The 16,409-nt window shown below is 37.5% G+C and overlaps 1 protein-coding gene across 2 annotated transcripts; it reads left to right on the top strand.

Annotated features, from left to right (window-relative positions):
• Positions 1-1,849: 1,849 nt before the first annotated feature.
• On the top strand, positions 1,850-16,134 carry unga (uracil DNA glycosylase a). Of its 2 annotated transcripts, XM_048189709.1 has the most exons (7): positions 1,850-2,061; positions 2,631-2,819; positions 2,907-3,002; positions 5,118-5,215; positions 8,350-8,438; positions 13,792-13,970; positions 15,678-16,134. In XM_048189709.1, the coding sequence occupies exons 1-7, from the start codon at positions 1,978-1,980 to the stop codon at positions 15,816-15,818; spliced, it is 876 nt and encodes a 291-aa protein (XP_048045666.1). In that variant the 5' UTR covers positions 1,850-1,977; the 3' UTR covers positions 15,819-16,134. The 2 variants fall into 2 exon arrangements, with proteins under 2 accessions (XP_048045666.1, XP_048045664.1); XM_048189707.1 differs by lacking the exon at positions 1,850-2,061 and having other exon boundaries at positions 2,267-2,819.
• Positions 16,135-16,409: the final 275 nt, after the last annotated feature.

Below are 16,409 nucleotides of genomic sequence, written 5' to 3'. Positions count from 1 at the left end.
ATAGTAGTAGTAGTAGTATATTGTTTAATAAAAAAACAATAGCTAACAAGGTATAAACAAAGAGTTACATGTAGGCTACAAAAACATAGCCATAAACAAGCTATTAAACTATATCAAGTAATCTATAGGACAGCTACAACAATAAAATAAAAACCAGAGGAAAACATTTAGGCTAGGCTATTATGGTAAACTCTAGTTTTCTAGTTATGAGTTGTAAAATTGTCGATTGGAGGTCTGGAGCTTTGTAACGTTAAATATAACAATTTTTGGATGAGAAGAATCCTTATTAAGAAGTTCAGCTGTCACCCCAAAGCATTTTTTAAAAGGAAAATAAATTATTCTTATCTTTCTACTATTAAAGTATGGTCTGGTATTAATAAGTTACCTAACAAGATAAAATAACTTTAATTCTTCATAATTACTATCAATGTAACTCTTTTCTAAATTTAAGTTGGACATTTCTTCACAATGCACATCTTGAAACAATACCACATTATTTTCTGAATGTGATATGCAAATGATTTTTGGAAAGAAGTAGCCTGGCTTATTTTCTCTGCTTATAGCAAACTTTTTATTTTTGAAATAATTAATGTTCTGTTTTTGATGTGGGAAACAGGGTCAAAGGAGATGGACAATGTGTTAAAATTGCTATCTGTGGCCTATTTCATCTGCATAAATGTAAAGTTACTGACTGTAAGTCCAACATTACACTTTTCTGTACTGATCTAAAACTATTTTATGACTCTCTTTGTTCATCGCTCAACAAGAAAGCTGCTAAAACTGCACTGCTAAAAAAAATTATGATTTCATTTATAATACCTCCTGTGTATTTCATGAAAGTGAAAGTTTTTTTTTTTTTTTTTTTTTACATTTTTTTATTATATATATATATATATATATATATATATATATACACTGCCCTCCAAAAGTTTGGAAACGCTCTAGAAAAGTGGGGTTTGGGACAATATTGGCATGAATCCTTTTTCATTTGTGATCATTTTGCACTGATAAGGGACAACACAAACATATTTTATTATATAAACAGTTTATACATAGAAAAAACAAAAATTTTCGATTCCTCAAAATATCCACCATTAGCAGCTATCTGACCTAAACTGGGTTCTAATTGGTTCATTGTCTTCTAAACTTAATTGGCAATCAATTGTTGAGGCTATTAAGCTGTGCTGACCCAAAAATCTTTTACAAACCTGGGGCAAGTTTAAACCAGTAACCAGCATCACAGCTGGCAAAGGGGCGTGTCTGACTTTGACATGTATATATTGCCATTATTATGTAATCAAAATGATAACTATTATTGCTGGTCTTCAATGATAATGTCAAGTTACTGTAGCGTATTTAAACCAAAAAATGATAAGGATTTATGCTGATATCGTCCAAAACCACACTTTGCCAGGGGTGTTTCCAAACTTTTGGAGGGCAGATATAATTATTTATTGTCTTAGATAATTTTTTGCTTGCTTGTTTATACATCCTTTTTTGTATTTTGTTTCAAAATCTCATGTCATCTCATTTCATGTATCCCCTGTATGTAAAAAAAAAATTACCACAAAAAAATTACATTCAAATAGACATAAGAATTATCCAACGCTGAATCCAAGCGTTTGTGTTGTAATTAAAAAAAAAAGTTTATACATTTGTTGTTTACAAAATGTTTTGACAAACACATTCACAAAAAAAAAAAAAGATGTGAATAACAGAAAGAGCTTTTTTTCCCTCGATAGTTTTGAATACTTAGAAAGTGTGCTATTACAAGGCTAACATTAATGTGAAGTTTTAAATGTAACAACTTTTTTTTAATCTTTTTTGTCACCCTACACACGAGGAATATGTTGCGTCATCACGTCATCGTATACGTCACAGACGTCTGGCGGGAGTTATAACTCTTCACGCGCCCCATACCTCGAGGATTGCTCTTTTAAAGTTTATTTCGTTTTAATACCCGTTTTATTTGTGAAAATGATCGGACAGAAGAGTATCAAGTCGTTCTTTTCGCCAGCGGCCAAAAAAAGAAATCTGGACGAGATTCTTTCAGGAGATGATGTGAGTAAAACACACTTTATTATTATTATTATGGTGTAAGTCATAATATCGACACATTTCGCCTGAAATATGAATGAAAGTGGTGTTGTTTTATTTATATGTTGAACATATTGTCATTCGCGAGCAAATAAGATTTAGCTCTAACTGACATATTGTTTTACTTTTTCCCCCTTCCCGCGAAATAGTTTGCACAATTCCGGAAGTGGTTTTACGTCACTTGGATAAACGAAAGCTAACGCCGATCACTTCAAACAACATACAGCTAAAATGATAGTGTAAACAAAGTAACTTACATGTCAGTTTAGCATATTTTAGTTGATTATAAATCAAAATCTCATGAATTCTGGTCGTGACTGCAGCTCATATCGTGCAGCGCTAATGGGTTACTATATATTTGAGTCCATTTCACGCTCTCTATTGGCATCAAAACTGGAATAGACATGCAATGACATACTAAATAGACAATGTTTTCAAATATAGCTTGTCTTAGTTTTTTAAATGTACAAATGCCGGCCCTTTTGGCCAAACGAACATGGAATTCAACGAAATACGTTAAAATATCGCCTCAGGGGAAAAAGCAAAAGTTGGAGAGCGATACATTCTCTCCATCGCTGAGTCCGGAGCAGCTTGAGCGGATCTCCAGAAACAAAAAGGCGGCTCTGGAACGGCTCGCTGCACACCAGCCTGCTCCGGACGGGATCGGAGAGAGCTGGAAGAAAGCGCTCAACGCTGAGTTCGGAAAGAACTACTTTAAGTCAGTAAGTGACTGACTAACACATGAAAAATTATTTTAATTTTAACCCCTGATGAAAGGAGAGTAATACAGCAGTGTTTCTCTTTCGCAGTTGATGTCTTTTGTTGCTGAGGAGAGGAAAAAACACACCATCTATCCACCTTCACATGAAGTTTTCACCTGGACTCGAACAAGTGACATAAAAGATGTGAGTTGAATGTTCATACGTAAAGCATGTTTAAAAGCATATCGCTTGTAAAGAGATCTTAACTTTTTTTATTTTGCTTTTAAAGACCCCATGAAGTCCAAATTAATGGTTTGTTGTTTTTCAGTGTCTATTAGCTTCACAGTTATCCCCTGATAGCACACATACATCGATCAGGCATAACATTATGACCACCTTCCTAATATTGTGTTGGTCTCCCTTTTGCTGCCAAAACAGCCCTGACCCGTCTCCACTAGACCCCTGAAGGTGTGCTGTGGTATCTGACACCAAGATGTTAGCACCAGATCCTTTAAGTCCTGTAAATTGTGAGGTGGAGCCTCCATGGATCAGACTTGTTTGTTCAGCACATCCCACAGATGCTCGATTGGATTGAGATCTGGGGAATTTGGAGGCCAAGTCAACACTTAAAACTCGTTGTTGTGCTCCTCAAACCATTTTTGCTTTGTGTCAGGACATTATCCTGCTGAAAGAGGCCACAGCCACCAGGGAATACCGTTTCCATGAAAGGGTGTACTTGGTCTGCGACAATGCTTAGGTAGGTGGTACGTGTCAAAGTAACATCCACATGGATGGCAGGACCCAAGGTTTCCCAGCAGAACATTCCCAAAGCATCACACTGCCTCCGCCGGCTTGCCTTCTTCCCATAGTGCATCCTGGTGCCATGTGTTCCCCAGGTAAGAGACGCACATGCACCCGGCCATCCATGTGATGTAGTAGAAAACGTGATTCATCAGACCAGGCCACCTTCTTCCATTGCTCCGTGGTCCAGTTCTGATGCTCACGTGTCCACTGTTGGCTCTTTCGGTGGTGGACAGGGGTCAGCATGGGCATCCTGACTGGTCTGCAGCTATGCAGCTCCATACGCAACAAACTGATGCACTGTGTATTCTGACACCTTTCTATCAGAACCAGCATTAACTTCTTGAGCAATTTGAGCTACAGTAGCTCGTCTGTTGGATCGGACCACACGGGTCAGCCTCGCTCCCCACATGCATCAATGAGCCTCGGCCACCCATGACCCTGTCGCAGGTTCACTTTTGATAGATACTGACCACTGCAGACCGGGAACACCCCACAAGAGCTGCAGTTTTGGAGATGCTCTGATCCAGTTTTCTAACCATCACAGTTTGGTCCTTGTCAAACTCACTCAAATCCTTACGCTTGCCCATTTTTCCTGCTTCTAACACATCAACTTTGAGGACAAAATGTTCACTTGCTGCCTAATATATCCACCCACTAACAGGTGCCGTGATGAAGAGAATCAGTGTTATTCACTTCACCTGTCAGGGCTCATAATGTTATGCCTGATCTGTGTATATGAGATGACACATATACTTCGCAAAGATCTCGTTTTGATATGCACATTTTCAACTGGAACATGTATTTTTGCATTTGCACATCAGCAATGCTTTCCTAAAATGTTTCCAGCCAGATGTTAAATAGACATTTGGAAAACGTCTTTAAAGTCGGTATGAATTGGAAGTTGTGATAGTCTTTTCTTCCCTATTGTGACGTATATATGAGTGAAACGGCTTCTCGAGTAGTAAGAACTTGATTTTGTCTGTGGGGAATTGATTGGATGGTGGTGGTTTGCTATTGGTGGATCTCATGTGAGTGACAGGTTGTCCCGCCCTCACGCCACCAGTAAACATGCCATCAGAGAAGAGAAGATATAAGATGTAAATAGCAACCGCGTTATGGAGAATGATCAGATATTTCTTTTTAATTTTATGGACTTGTGTTTACGTCATTCAAATGGCACTCTTGAGAAACTGGTAGCCAGGCAGCAGACAAGTGACCAATCCTGAGTGACGACGTCACTTCATGCATACACCAACCGTAGCCAACTGTGCTAATAATAGAACAGTTTGTGATTGTGTGTGTATATGTGTGTGTGTGTATGTGTGTGTATGTATGTGTGTGTGTGTGTATATATATGTGTGTGTGTATATATATATATATATATATATATATATATATATATATATATATATATATATATATATATATATATATATATATATATATATATATATATATATATATATATATATATAAAATCTTTTTTTTTTTTTTTTTTTTTTTTTTTGATGCTAGGTAAAGGTTGTGATACTTGGCCAGGACCCGTATCATGGGCCAAACCAGGCTCATGGGCTTTGCTTCAGCGTTCAGAGACCTGTGCCACCTCCACCAAGGTATTGTCTTACAGTCGTCAAGTCAGGGTTTTTTTTTTTTTTTTTTTTTTTTTTATTGCACTTTTCACAATTCACATCATTTCAAAGCGGCTTTACAGATTACTATGTTGTGATGTGTATCAATTAGTAATTGATTTGTTTTGAACCATTTGTTTTAAACCATTGATTTTGATCCTGTGAACCATGAATCAGTGTCTAATTGGTTTTACCTGATCACTTTATAAATTTGTAGAAATGTTTTATGATTTTCCCAACACTACATATTTTCAAACTCTTCCTAATCAAATACACCTGATTCAACTCATCAGCTCATCAGTAGAGACTCCAAGGTCGGAAAGAGATGAGTCAAGGCTGGCCGCACACTTGAAGATTTTAAGCCCGATTCGCACCCCTGAACGATTGGAGGAGTGTGGCCAGTTTCAAGGCTTGTCACAAAAGATTTTTTTTGTCCAAAAAATGCTCTTGTGTGGTGTCAGTACGATTATTTAATTGCTCCCAATTGAGACAGAGCGTCCCCGATCTCAAATCGTAAATATCAAACGTTTAATATTTATGACTCCTGATCGGGCTGCCTCTGATGTGATACCCACGATAGCCAATGAGAGTGAGCGAGCGTCACCTATTGGATGTTGCGTGCTTCTTTAGCTGAAACTTGGCAGCCACAAACATTCCACGAAAATGGTGTATTGAGAAAGAAGATCGCCCATATTCTTTTTTTTTTTTTTTTTTTTTTTTTTTTTTTTTTTTTAACTGTAAAGCAGAATGTGTGGCAGGAGTGCCTGCTGACAACGTTGATTGTTCTCCATTTGTTTTTTGTTTTCTCTCAAGTCACGTTTGATCTCACGAGTCTCTGTGAGATCTCTCTCACTGTGAAAATATTACTACAATTCAATTGACCGGTGTGTGATTTAACTGTTCGGTCGAATCATCTAGTGTGTGCGTTCAGAAGATTATAATGCTAAAATCAGCTGAAACTGTCATTGGGCCCTATAATACACCCGGCGCAATGCGACGCAAGGCGCAGCGCAAGTGTGTTTGCTAGTTTGCGTCCGGCGCCGTTCGCGTTTTCCCGTTCAGCGCCACGTCCTTAAATTAGTAAATGCATTTGCGCCAGTTAGTGCTCCCATGGGCGTGCTGGTCTAAAAAAGAGGTGTGTTCAGGCGCATTGCCGGCGCATTGCTATTTTAAGGAGCTGAAAATAGACTGCGCCATAGACCAACTCAAACCTGGTCTAAAGTCTAAAGTCAATGGTGCAATATTTTTTTGTTAGAGCGCGTTGGTAGAAACTGCGCCTCTGGGCGCGTCCACAGTGCGCGTTGACTTTGCTTATTACACACAGGGATGCGCATCACACAAACATGCCAAATATTAAAAACAAAAGGATTACAGTGTAAAAGAATATTATTGTGTAGGCTACATAAATATAAAAATGTAATGATGAATAGTCATTGCGCGTATTAGAATTAGGCTACCTATTTTCAATTCAGCCTATTACTACTTATAATGATGAACGAAATTGATTGGCTAATTAATTGAACAATCGTGCCAATACACACACATATATATATTAACTGACTCATCGCGTGTACGCCATGTAAATAGCAATCCGCCATGGCGCGAGCGCATCTTGCTCTTAAAGGGAATGGGAGATGACTCTCTGATTGGTTTATTGAATGTTACGCCCATTACTCATTAAGAGAATAGGGACAACCCATTTCAAAAATGCGCCCCGGCGCACGGACCGTTTTTCCGTCGTTAAAATAGCAAAAGTGGATTTGGACACGCCCTGAGTGCACCTGCTCCGTGCGCTTTACATAGGGCCGTTATGTCTGTAGTCTCCCACAGTTTTAAAATTGGTTAAGATTGAAAATCTTCTAGTGTGTCCCAGGCCTTAGGGAGACATCCAAAATGTGCATGTTGGTGTCCCTCCAGGAACAGGGTTGGGAAACACTGTATTAGATAATTTTTTAATTGCAATTAATAGATTTCACTTTCAATAGAACATTTGTAAATGGTGTTTTATATATGCTTATACTGAGCTTTCATTGCATTTACACTGTACTGATCAGCTGATGTCACCAGCGTGTGGCATTTCAAGCACTTTGTTCATTTTTTTGAAGCAATTTGTTCAATTGATTCAAAGTTTCAAAAGGCTCCCATCACTAGGTGAAACTACACTGGGCAACCAGTCCTCTTTTGGTCAGTGGTGTCCATTCCTGCACCTGGAAGTCCAATATCCTAAATTGTTTTGCTCCATCCTGCTCCTACACACTTGCCTGGAAGTTTCTGGTAATCCTGAAGACCTTTATTAGCTGGTTCAGGTGTGTTTCATTAGGGTTAGAGCTAAACTCTGAAGGACAGTGGCCCTCTGGAAGCAGAGCAAGATATGTTACTGTATTGTTCTTCCTCTAAGAAGTAAGCGTTTCTGAATTTTGTTCCGGATTTACAGATGAGTATATGCAGGTTTAGGTTTGGAAAATCCGTCTGGATCAAGGCAGGCCTGGTGCCCTCGATAAGAACCTTAAAGTTATGTTTATACGACAATGATGTACTAAAAATGAAAAAGTTTAACCTTTTAACCATTATCAAAATGATCCCCATTCACACGAATCAGTGAAAACGACTAAAAATGCTGTATTCTATTTCTATACCACCAGGCCAGAAGCTGTCCCTTTGTAAAGAAACACTACGTGCCTATAGACTAAACGCGTAATATACGTGCGCGTGACGTCACCGTTTTCACAAATTTGTGATTAGGTAGTTTACATGGAGATGATTACGGTGTCGTTTTCAAAAATGCACTTTGAAATCCGTTTTCAAAAGATGGCAATTTCAGGCCCCCAAAAAGCTGTTTTCCATTTTTAGTTGAAAATGGTGTTGTGTAAACATCCCCTAAGAAAGGTAGTCAAAAGACACATTCCTATCAGACATAACACTCAGGTTCTTAACTGTAGAAGGCAATTTAACAAGACACTGTTTGACAAATTATATTCTGGCAGCTTATGTTTAATTTAAACCTGTTATTTTGAATGTCATTGAACATATAAGCACAAGAATGTTGCACATTATTATAAGAGCTAGATGATTCTTTGTTTTTGGATGCATTGATTTTATGACACTTTTGCTGTTCGCAGCTTGGTGAACATATTCAAAGAACTGGCTTCAGACATTGATGGCTTTGAGCAACCCGGTCATGGAGATCTTACTGGATGGGCAAATCAAGGTGTGCTTCCCCTGCTTTCTCCTTTTTATGGCGTACACTGTAATGATGACACTGCAAAATATGTCAAGAAAGAGTCTTATGACCAGTGCTGTCAGTGCAGATTTTGGTTTAGAAATTACACTTTTTGTCTGCAATAACCACATTTCATTGCACAATAATCAGTAAGAAAAACATTACATGGTGAAAGGCAAATTGTGAAAAGTCATAAAATCCAACAGACTGTCAGCCATATTGTTGTAGGTGATGTTGTAAAATATGATGCATTAGCGCTTCTGGTGACGCAGTTCGAGTTCTGTGGCTGGTTGCATAAACTGCTTGGACTTGTCTTACAAGTTAGTCATTCATTTTTTCTTTAAGATTCCCCGCCATTGATGAGTTATTTCTGTGTTTTCGCTGTTATAACTTCTGAAATAGTATAGTATCTCCGGATCCAAAAACAAGCAAACAAGAATGGGTAAACCAAAAGGAGTGGATAGAAGCTTCTAAATTCTTGCGCACAAGTAAGCTAACGTAATCATCAAACATTCAACAACATATAAATCAAAACTGTGAGAAAAATTGTCGAAACCACAAAGAGGCATATGAATGGACTCGATCTACTCATTCTGAATTAGTTCTGACAAAGTCTTTGACAAAAACACGATTTTCTCAGCTGTTTTCTAAATAAATAAATGAGTGAAGCTAGAATAAAATGTTTTGCTCTGTTCTCTCTTTTGATAATACTATTTACATATTCATACAACAAGATATTCTGGGGACCATGAAAGTTATGTGAATGTGATCAAGATGCTGGTGCTGGCTGGCAACTTTTTTTTTTAGCAAACGCTGGCAGGGAATGAGTTAAGACCGTCTTAACCTAGAAGCTATGTTCATGCAACTGGCCCCACTGGCTCAAGGTCCTTTCCTGATCCCGTTGTCCTCCCTCTTCTCCCTTTCCTTCCTGTCTTCTCTCACTCTGAAAATATAAGTTAAAAAATTCAAAAGAATATATAAAAGAAATAGACGACAGGAGCTAATGCCGCGTTCCAGGCAACCCGTAAACCGTGTTTTTCCAACCTTCTACCCGTGAAAGTGCACTGGAACAGCAGTCCAAGCCATGACTTCCCATCCGTGAACTCGTACTAGATCGATGTACCCGTTTTCCTCCTCTGTTTCCCTCAAATAAGCAAGGAGTAAGCACCTTTGGCGATAGAAATAATTGTTAATTCACGTTACCAGTTGTTTTGCAATTCACATTAATTTATCTATTATCCAGCAGTTAGTCTCTATGTGGTCATTTTATAAGTCAGGACAAATGTCTGATCTATCCATTATTTTAAATTTTAAAGTGAGGAAGCAAAATGGCACCTTTACCTGTTATAATTATTATTGGGTGCTACAATTTATTGGGCGCAAATCATAAGAAAATGTTGGCCAGTCCCTCAAAAATACTTTCCTCCCATCTGACCTAGTGTTCCCTTTTACAAAGTCTTGATTTGGCTCTACTAGAACAGGTTTTCATGCTTGAAAGTTATAAAAAAAAAAAAAAAAAAAAACTTTTTTACACATTTTACATTGTTGCAGCACCTCTCTTCCAAGTCTGTCTGTAACAGGGCTGCATTTCTCAAAAGCATCGTAAGCTTAAGTAGATCATAGAACCATTGGCACCCAGTAGCCGCTTTTCCACTGTCGGGCCAGTGCGAGCCAGGGCTAACAGCGTGCCGGGCTGGGCCTATGGCCGCAGACCTTAGGCACCGAGGCCAAAATCAAATTGCGTTTCCACTGTCGGTCCGCTAGCTCCGCAGCGCTGATCTAAAAACTGCCCTTAAACACACCTCCCTTGATCAAACGTCACACAACCCAACCCATTTCAGCGTGTAGACCATCACCTGACTACGATTAGCTCCGCCTTTCACCTCGACCGCGCCTCAAGCCCCAGCTGGCCCGCTTTGGACCAAGGTTTTCGGCCCGAAGAGGCACGATCAAGCCCTGGAAGTGACAGTGGAAACGTGACCGGTGTTATGAAATATTCGGTGTCTGAGATTTTCGGTGACACTGGGCGGAGCTTACATGAATATTTACGAGTTTCCTGTTTTGAGTTAAAGCGCCACTGAAAATGTTAGTGGACTGTCCTTGGATCACAGAACTGTTTTCTGTAACGTGATTGTGTTTCCGCGTCGAATGAATTTATGATTCTTTTTTTATTAATAACGTTTATGTATATGCTCAATAGTTTGTAGGTTACATTTTGTCGTGAGATATACTTTAGTAGTGATTACGGCCACTGGTGGTCTATCGTTAGGGAATTAGCCAACATCGAGTTTGTTTGTTTTAGTAGGCTACAACTGTTTTGATTTGATTTTAGTTCGTTTGAGAAGATAACTTGTATAAATGTAGGCTATCTGTGGTTGCATAATAAAAGTTTCAGTTGTGATTGTGTCATTCCCTATTGCTTTCTCAGATAGCCTGCGTAACTTTAACCAGACATTATTATTTTTAAAACACATTGAGAGTTAGATATGTTCCGTTTTGTTTTTGACTTGCATTAATTAATGTAAACCTTCTTTATCCTTTTTCTGCAAAACACACAATGCTCTCTATGAATAGAAACATGAGACAGTGATATTAGCTTCCCTGCAGCACTTTCACAAGGTTTTATTTTAATGCGCTTTCCACAACAATTAAAATGTTAAAATTGAATTACAAGTGGTTAAATTGATCAGCTACAAAACCAAAAGTTACTAATGCAGGTTTTATTTAAAAATATTTAGGCTATATGGAGAAGACAATTGTATGAGGAGTATGAGGAATATTATTGTTATGTGGATAGTCAGACATATATACATACCATTGTGATTGTTCTGTCATTTCTTAATTGCTTGCTCAGTTGGTAAATATTTTTAAAGAGACTTTATTAAATCCTAAAGTTAAGTGTTATTTTTTTCATATTATTAGGAAACATTCTCAATCTTTTTTCCCACAAAATGATGCATTTCATTGACAAAAAAAAATTTAATGTGGAAAAAACATGAAGCACTGTGAATCAGGATTCAGTTTAACACAGTGTTGATATGAAACTATATGGAACTAAAAGATCAAACCTGCAGTATATTCACAATGAAATGTATTAGTTCTATTCTACAAGCTTTCCATAACAATTAAAATGTTATTTATGTTAAATTAGCTGCTAAAATAATAGACCATGTAGTAATTTGCATATCTGTAATATCAAAGATGAAAGTAAATAATGAGAGTAGTTTCACTTTGAATAAAAAAAAGAGCAACTGATTCTGTGTTGGTATTTTATTCACAAATGAGAAGAAGTCACGACATATGACATATTTAATTAGCAAAAACACTTGTATTTAAACACACTTTACAAAGGGTCTTGGGATCCCAGACAAATAAAAGTTTGGTCTGCTCTTGTGATACCAGCCTTTGCTACTGACACATTCAATCTGAAATATATAATAAAATGACATTACAACAAACATGTATTATTAAAATTTTTAATACACTGTTATGTTCAAAACAAAGTGAAAAATAAAAGTGTCTGCTTTATCTGGTGTACAGGGATATTTATTGGCAAAAGTCCTATTTGGGAATGAAAGAATATTGGCTATAGATATTATATTAGTTATCACATGCGTAATTCACTGTGGCCTATTTGGATAATAAATAAACTATATATAAAGTACATTAACATGTTTTCTAGCATGTGTGCAATTTTTGAAACACATTTCATATAGAAATTCAAGTCTACCCAGATTAGAAGTGCTTCTGCAAACTAGGAAAATTTACTGCTGCCTTCACCACAGGAGTTTACAATTAATATTATTATGCTACCATACATTTTGGCAAACTTTCAAAACTATATGTTTAAAAGACTCAAGGTAATACACAAATAGGCTACTTAAAACGCTATTGGCTCGTTTAGCGAATCCTAATGACACCCCTGGCGAATCCTTGGCTGTGTTCGTATCAAACATAGCTAACACATGACACGATATAACACAATATAGCTTATATATAAAACCGTGTGCATCAATAACAGTTAGAATATAAGCTTGACTTCGTTTAACGCTGAAACATATGCTAATTACCTTTAATGTAAGCCGAAGAGCGTGCACTAACATTTTCAGTGGCGCTTTAACTCAAAACAGGAAACTCTTGAATATTCATGTAAGCTCCGCCCAGTGTCACCGAAAATCTCAGACACCGAATATTTCATAACACCGGTCACGTTTCCACTGTCACTTCCAGGGCTTGATCGAATATTTCATAACACCGGCCCTGGCACGCACTAGCACGCCCGCCTTTGGCGCGGCAGTGGAAACGCGGCTATTGTGTCTAAGATCAACATCCCTTATGATGCTTTTGCAAAACGCTGCCCTGTTTAGTTCTTGTCTCTATGAAGCCCCTCCTTCCGAAAACCACAGTGTGCTCTGATTGGTCGGCTGGACCAGTGTGTTGTGATTGGTCATCTGCTTCAAGCATGTTTGGGAAATGTTACGCTCCTTACCATAACCTCAAGTTTCAACACGCTACTAAAGCAACTCAACCAGGACCCGCCCCTTTATATTTTCATATGCCTTGGGCAGGAATTATTTAAATGAGGATCATTGAGACATGTTCGTTTCCGCCTCTACTTCAATGGAGGCATTTCAGGGAGTTCAGAAACAATAACACTGATATAGAGAAGAAATCCCGCTGGAGGGACTTTGTGCTTTGTAACTTTGTAGAGCATTTTTATTTTATTTTTAAGGGTTAGTTCACTCAAAAATGAAAATTATCCCATGATTTACTCACTCTCAACCCAACTGGGGTGTATATGACTTTCTTCTTTCAGTCAAACACAATCTGAGTTATATTAAAAAATATCCTGGCTCTTCCAAGCTTTATAATGGGAGTAAATGGTACCCTAGATTTTGAAGCCCAAAAAAAGTGCATCCATCCACCATAAAAGTAATCCATAATCGACTTCAGGGGGTTAATAAAGGCCTTCTAAAGTGCATAAAAATGGATGCATAAAAGTAATCAAAATCTAGGGCACCATTCACTACCATTATAAAGCTTGGAAGAGCCAGAATATTTTTTAATATAACTCTGATTGTGTTCATCTGAAAGAAGATTGTCATATACACCTAGGATGGCTTGAGGGTGAGTAAATTATGGGATAATTTTAAATTTTGGGGTGAAGTAACCCTTCAAACAGCAAGTTTACACAAAAGAAATTTGAAAAATAAAAAAGCATAATAGGACCCCTCTAATTTAGGCTAATTCTGTTGTCTACTGTTGTTATATTGCATAGCCATACAAGCTAACTCGTGCATGTAATGTTTAATGACAACCCCTTAATAAATGTCTGTTGTAGGAGTTCTGTTGCTGAATGCTGTGCTGACTGTGCGTGCACACCAGGCCAACTCTCACAAAGACAAGGGCTGGGAGATTTTCACAGATGCTGTGGTACACTGGCTCAGCACTAACATGGAGGGTCTTGTTTTTCTTCTCTGGGGCTCTTATGCTCAAAAGAAAGGGGCTGCAATTAACAAGGTATGTTGGAAACCTAGAACTTGATGTGTCTGATTGTTTCAGTTCATAACTGAACATCTACAGGTGCTGGTCATATAATTAGAATATCGTGAAAAAGTTCTTCTTTTTTTTTTAATTTTTTTTTTTATTGTAAATTATTTTAAAAAATGAAACTTTCATTTATACTAGATTCCCTACATGTAAAATAAAACATTTCAAAAGTTTTTTTTTTTTATTTATTTTTTTTTAATTTGTTGATTAGAGCGTACAGCTAATGAAAGTCCAAAATCCAGTATCTCAAAATATTAGAATATTTACATTTGAGTTTCATTAAATGACCATCCCTACAGTATAAATTACGGGTATCTCTTGTTCTTTGAAACCACATTAATGGGGAAGACTGCTGACTTGGCAATGGTCCAGGAGACAATCATTGACACCCAAAGAGAGTAAGTCACAGAAGGTCATTACTGAATGGGGTGGCTGTTTACAGAGTGAAATATCAAAGCATATTAAATGCAAAGTTGACTAGAAGGAAGAAATTGGGTAGGCAAAGGTGCACAAGCAACAGGGATGACCACAAGCTTGAGAATACTGTCAAGTAAAGCCGATTCAAACACTTGGGAGAGCTGCACAATGAGTCAAATGAAGCCGGAGTCAGTGCATCAAGAGTCACCACACTCGGACATCTTCAGGAAAAGGACTACCAAGCCACTCTGAAACAAAAACAACGTCAGAAGCATCTTACCTGGGCTAAGGAGAAAAAGAACTGGACAGTGAACAGTGGTCGAAAGTCCTCTTTCAGATAAAAGTAAATTTTGCATTTCATGTTGAAATCATGGTCCCAGAGTCTGAAGGAAGACTGGAGAGGCAAAGAATCCAAGCTGCTTGAAGTCTAGTGTGATTGATGATTTGGGGGGGCCGTGACGTCTGCTGGTGTTGGTCCATTGTGTTTTATCAAGTGCAAAGTCAATGCAGCCATCTTCCAGGAGATTTTGGAGCACTTTATGCTTCCATCTGCTGACAAGCTTTATGGAGATGCTGATTTCCTTTCCAGCAGGACTTTAGCACCTGCCCACAGTGCAAAAACCACTTCCAAGTGGTTTGCTGACCATGATATTACTGTGCTTTATTGGCCAGCCAACATGCCTGATCCCTGAATCTATGGGATATTTTCAAGAGAAAGATGAGAAACAGTCGATCCAACAATATACAGATGATCTGAAGGCTCAATAGTGCCTCAGCAGTGCCACAGGCTGATCACTTCCATGCCACACTTCACTGATGCTGTAATTTGTGCTAGGAACAAGTCATTTGCTGTCATATGTGCTGCCAACCAAGTATTGAGTGTACTTTAAAGAACTTTGAACTTTTCTGTTTTGAAAATCCATTTTTTGATTGATCTTAGGAAATATTCTAATATTTTGAGATACTGGATTTTGGACTTTCATGAGCTGTACGCTCTAATCATCAAAATTTAAAAAAAAAAAAAAAAAAAAAAAAAACTTTTGAAATGTTTTACTTTACATGTAGGGAATCTAGAATATATGAAAGTTTCATTTTTAAAAATAATTTACAATAAAAAAAAAAAAGAACTTTTTCACGATATTCTAATTATATGACCAGCACCTGTAGAATTTCCAGCTTAAATATGTGAAAATATACGCCAGTAGATCTGATAAATATTCCAAAACAGTTAAACATTGTTATCTGATTGTTGACTGGTAGAAACGACACCATGTTCTGCAAGCTGTCCATCCCTCGCCACTATCTGCTCACCGTGGCTTCTTCGGATGTAAACATTTCTCAAAGACCAATGAACTGCTAAAGAAGTCAGGAAAGAAGCCCATAGACTGGAGCGCTTTGTGATGGTTTCCCTCTCTTGTAGATGGAATGCTGTTTGTCCTGTTTCAAAAGTAACCTGTTTGTTTTTATTTCATTTCCTGCAAAAAGTGATCAGTGTGTTGGTTCTGAATACATATATATATTTTCCTATTCCAATAAATGTTTTCCATACCCGAAGAGTAGGTAAATAGTTTATTTTAATTACTTTTACTTTATTGCTGTTCATTTCCATCTACTTTTCTGCATTTATCCCTTTGATGTAGTCAAATGTACAACACTAACAACAGTGAATGTTTTCGTGTTTATGTTTGTTAACACAATAAACTATTTTTCTACTGAATGTTATGTGCCCTTGCTTTGTCAATCTAAATTTGTGTGTTTATAGAGCAGTGTTGGGGAAAGTAACTTTTAAAAGTAATGCATTACAATGTTGCATTACTCCCTAAAAAAAGTAACTAATTGCATTACTCAGTTACTTTTTATGGAAAGTAATGCGACGTGGACAGGAGAGCTGTCAGTCAATAAATTGGAAAACAAAGTAACTTGCGTTACTTATTTGAAAAAGTAACTCTGATATTTTGTTGTAAATTTAAAAGTAATGCATTACTTCACTAG

This window comes from Megalobrama amblycephala, linkage group LG4 (genome assembly GCF_018812025.1).
Source record: "Megalobrama amblycephala isolate DHTTF-2021 linkage group LG4, ASM1881202v1, whole genome shotgun sequence".
NCBI lineage: Eukaryota > Metazoa > Chordata > Actinopteri > Cypriniformes > Xenocyprididae > Megalobrama > Megalobrama amblycephala.
Note: the sequence above shows the minus strand (reverse complement) of the source record. Positions and strands in the feature narration are given on the sequence as shown.

Coding starts and splice junctions, on each gene's coding strand:
- unga (XM_048189707.1), top strand. CDS start 2,526: ATGTTTTCAAATATAGCTTGTCTTAGTTTTTTAAATGTACAAATGCCG. Junction 3,003..5,117: donor GAACAAGTGACATAAAAGAT/GTGAGTTGAATG, acceptor TTTTGATGCTAG/GTAAAGGTTGTGATACTTGG. Junction 5,216..8,349: donor CCTGTGCCACCTCCACCAAG/GTATTGTCTTAC, acceptor TGCTGTTCGCAG/CTTGGTGAACATATTCAAAG.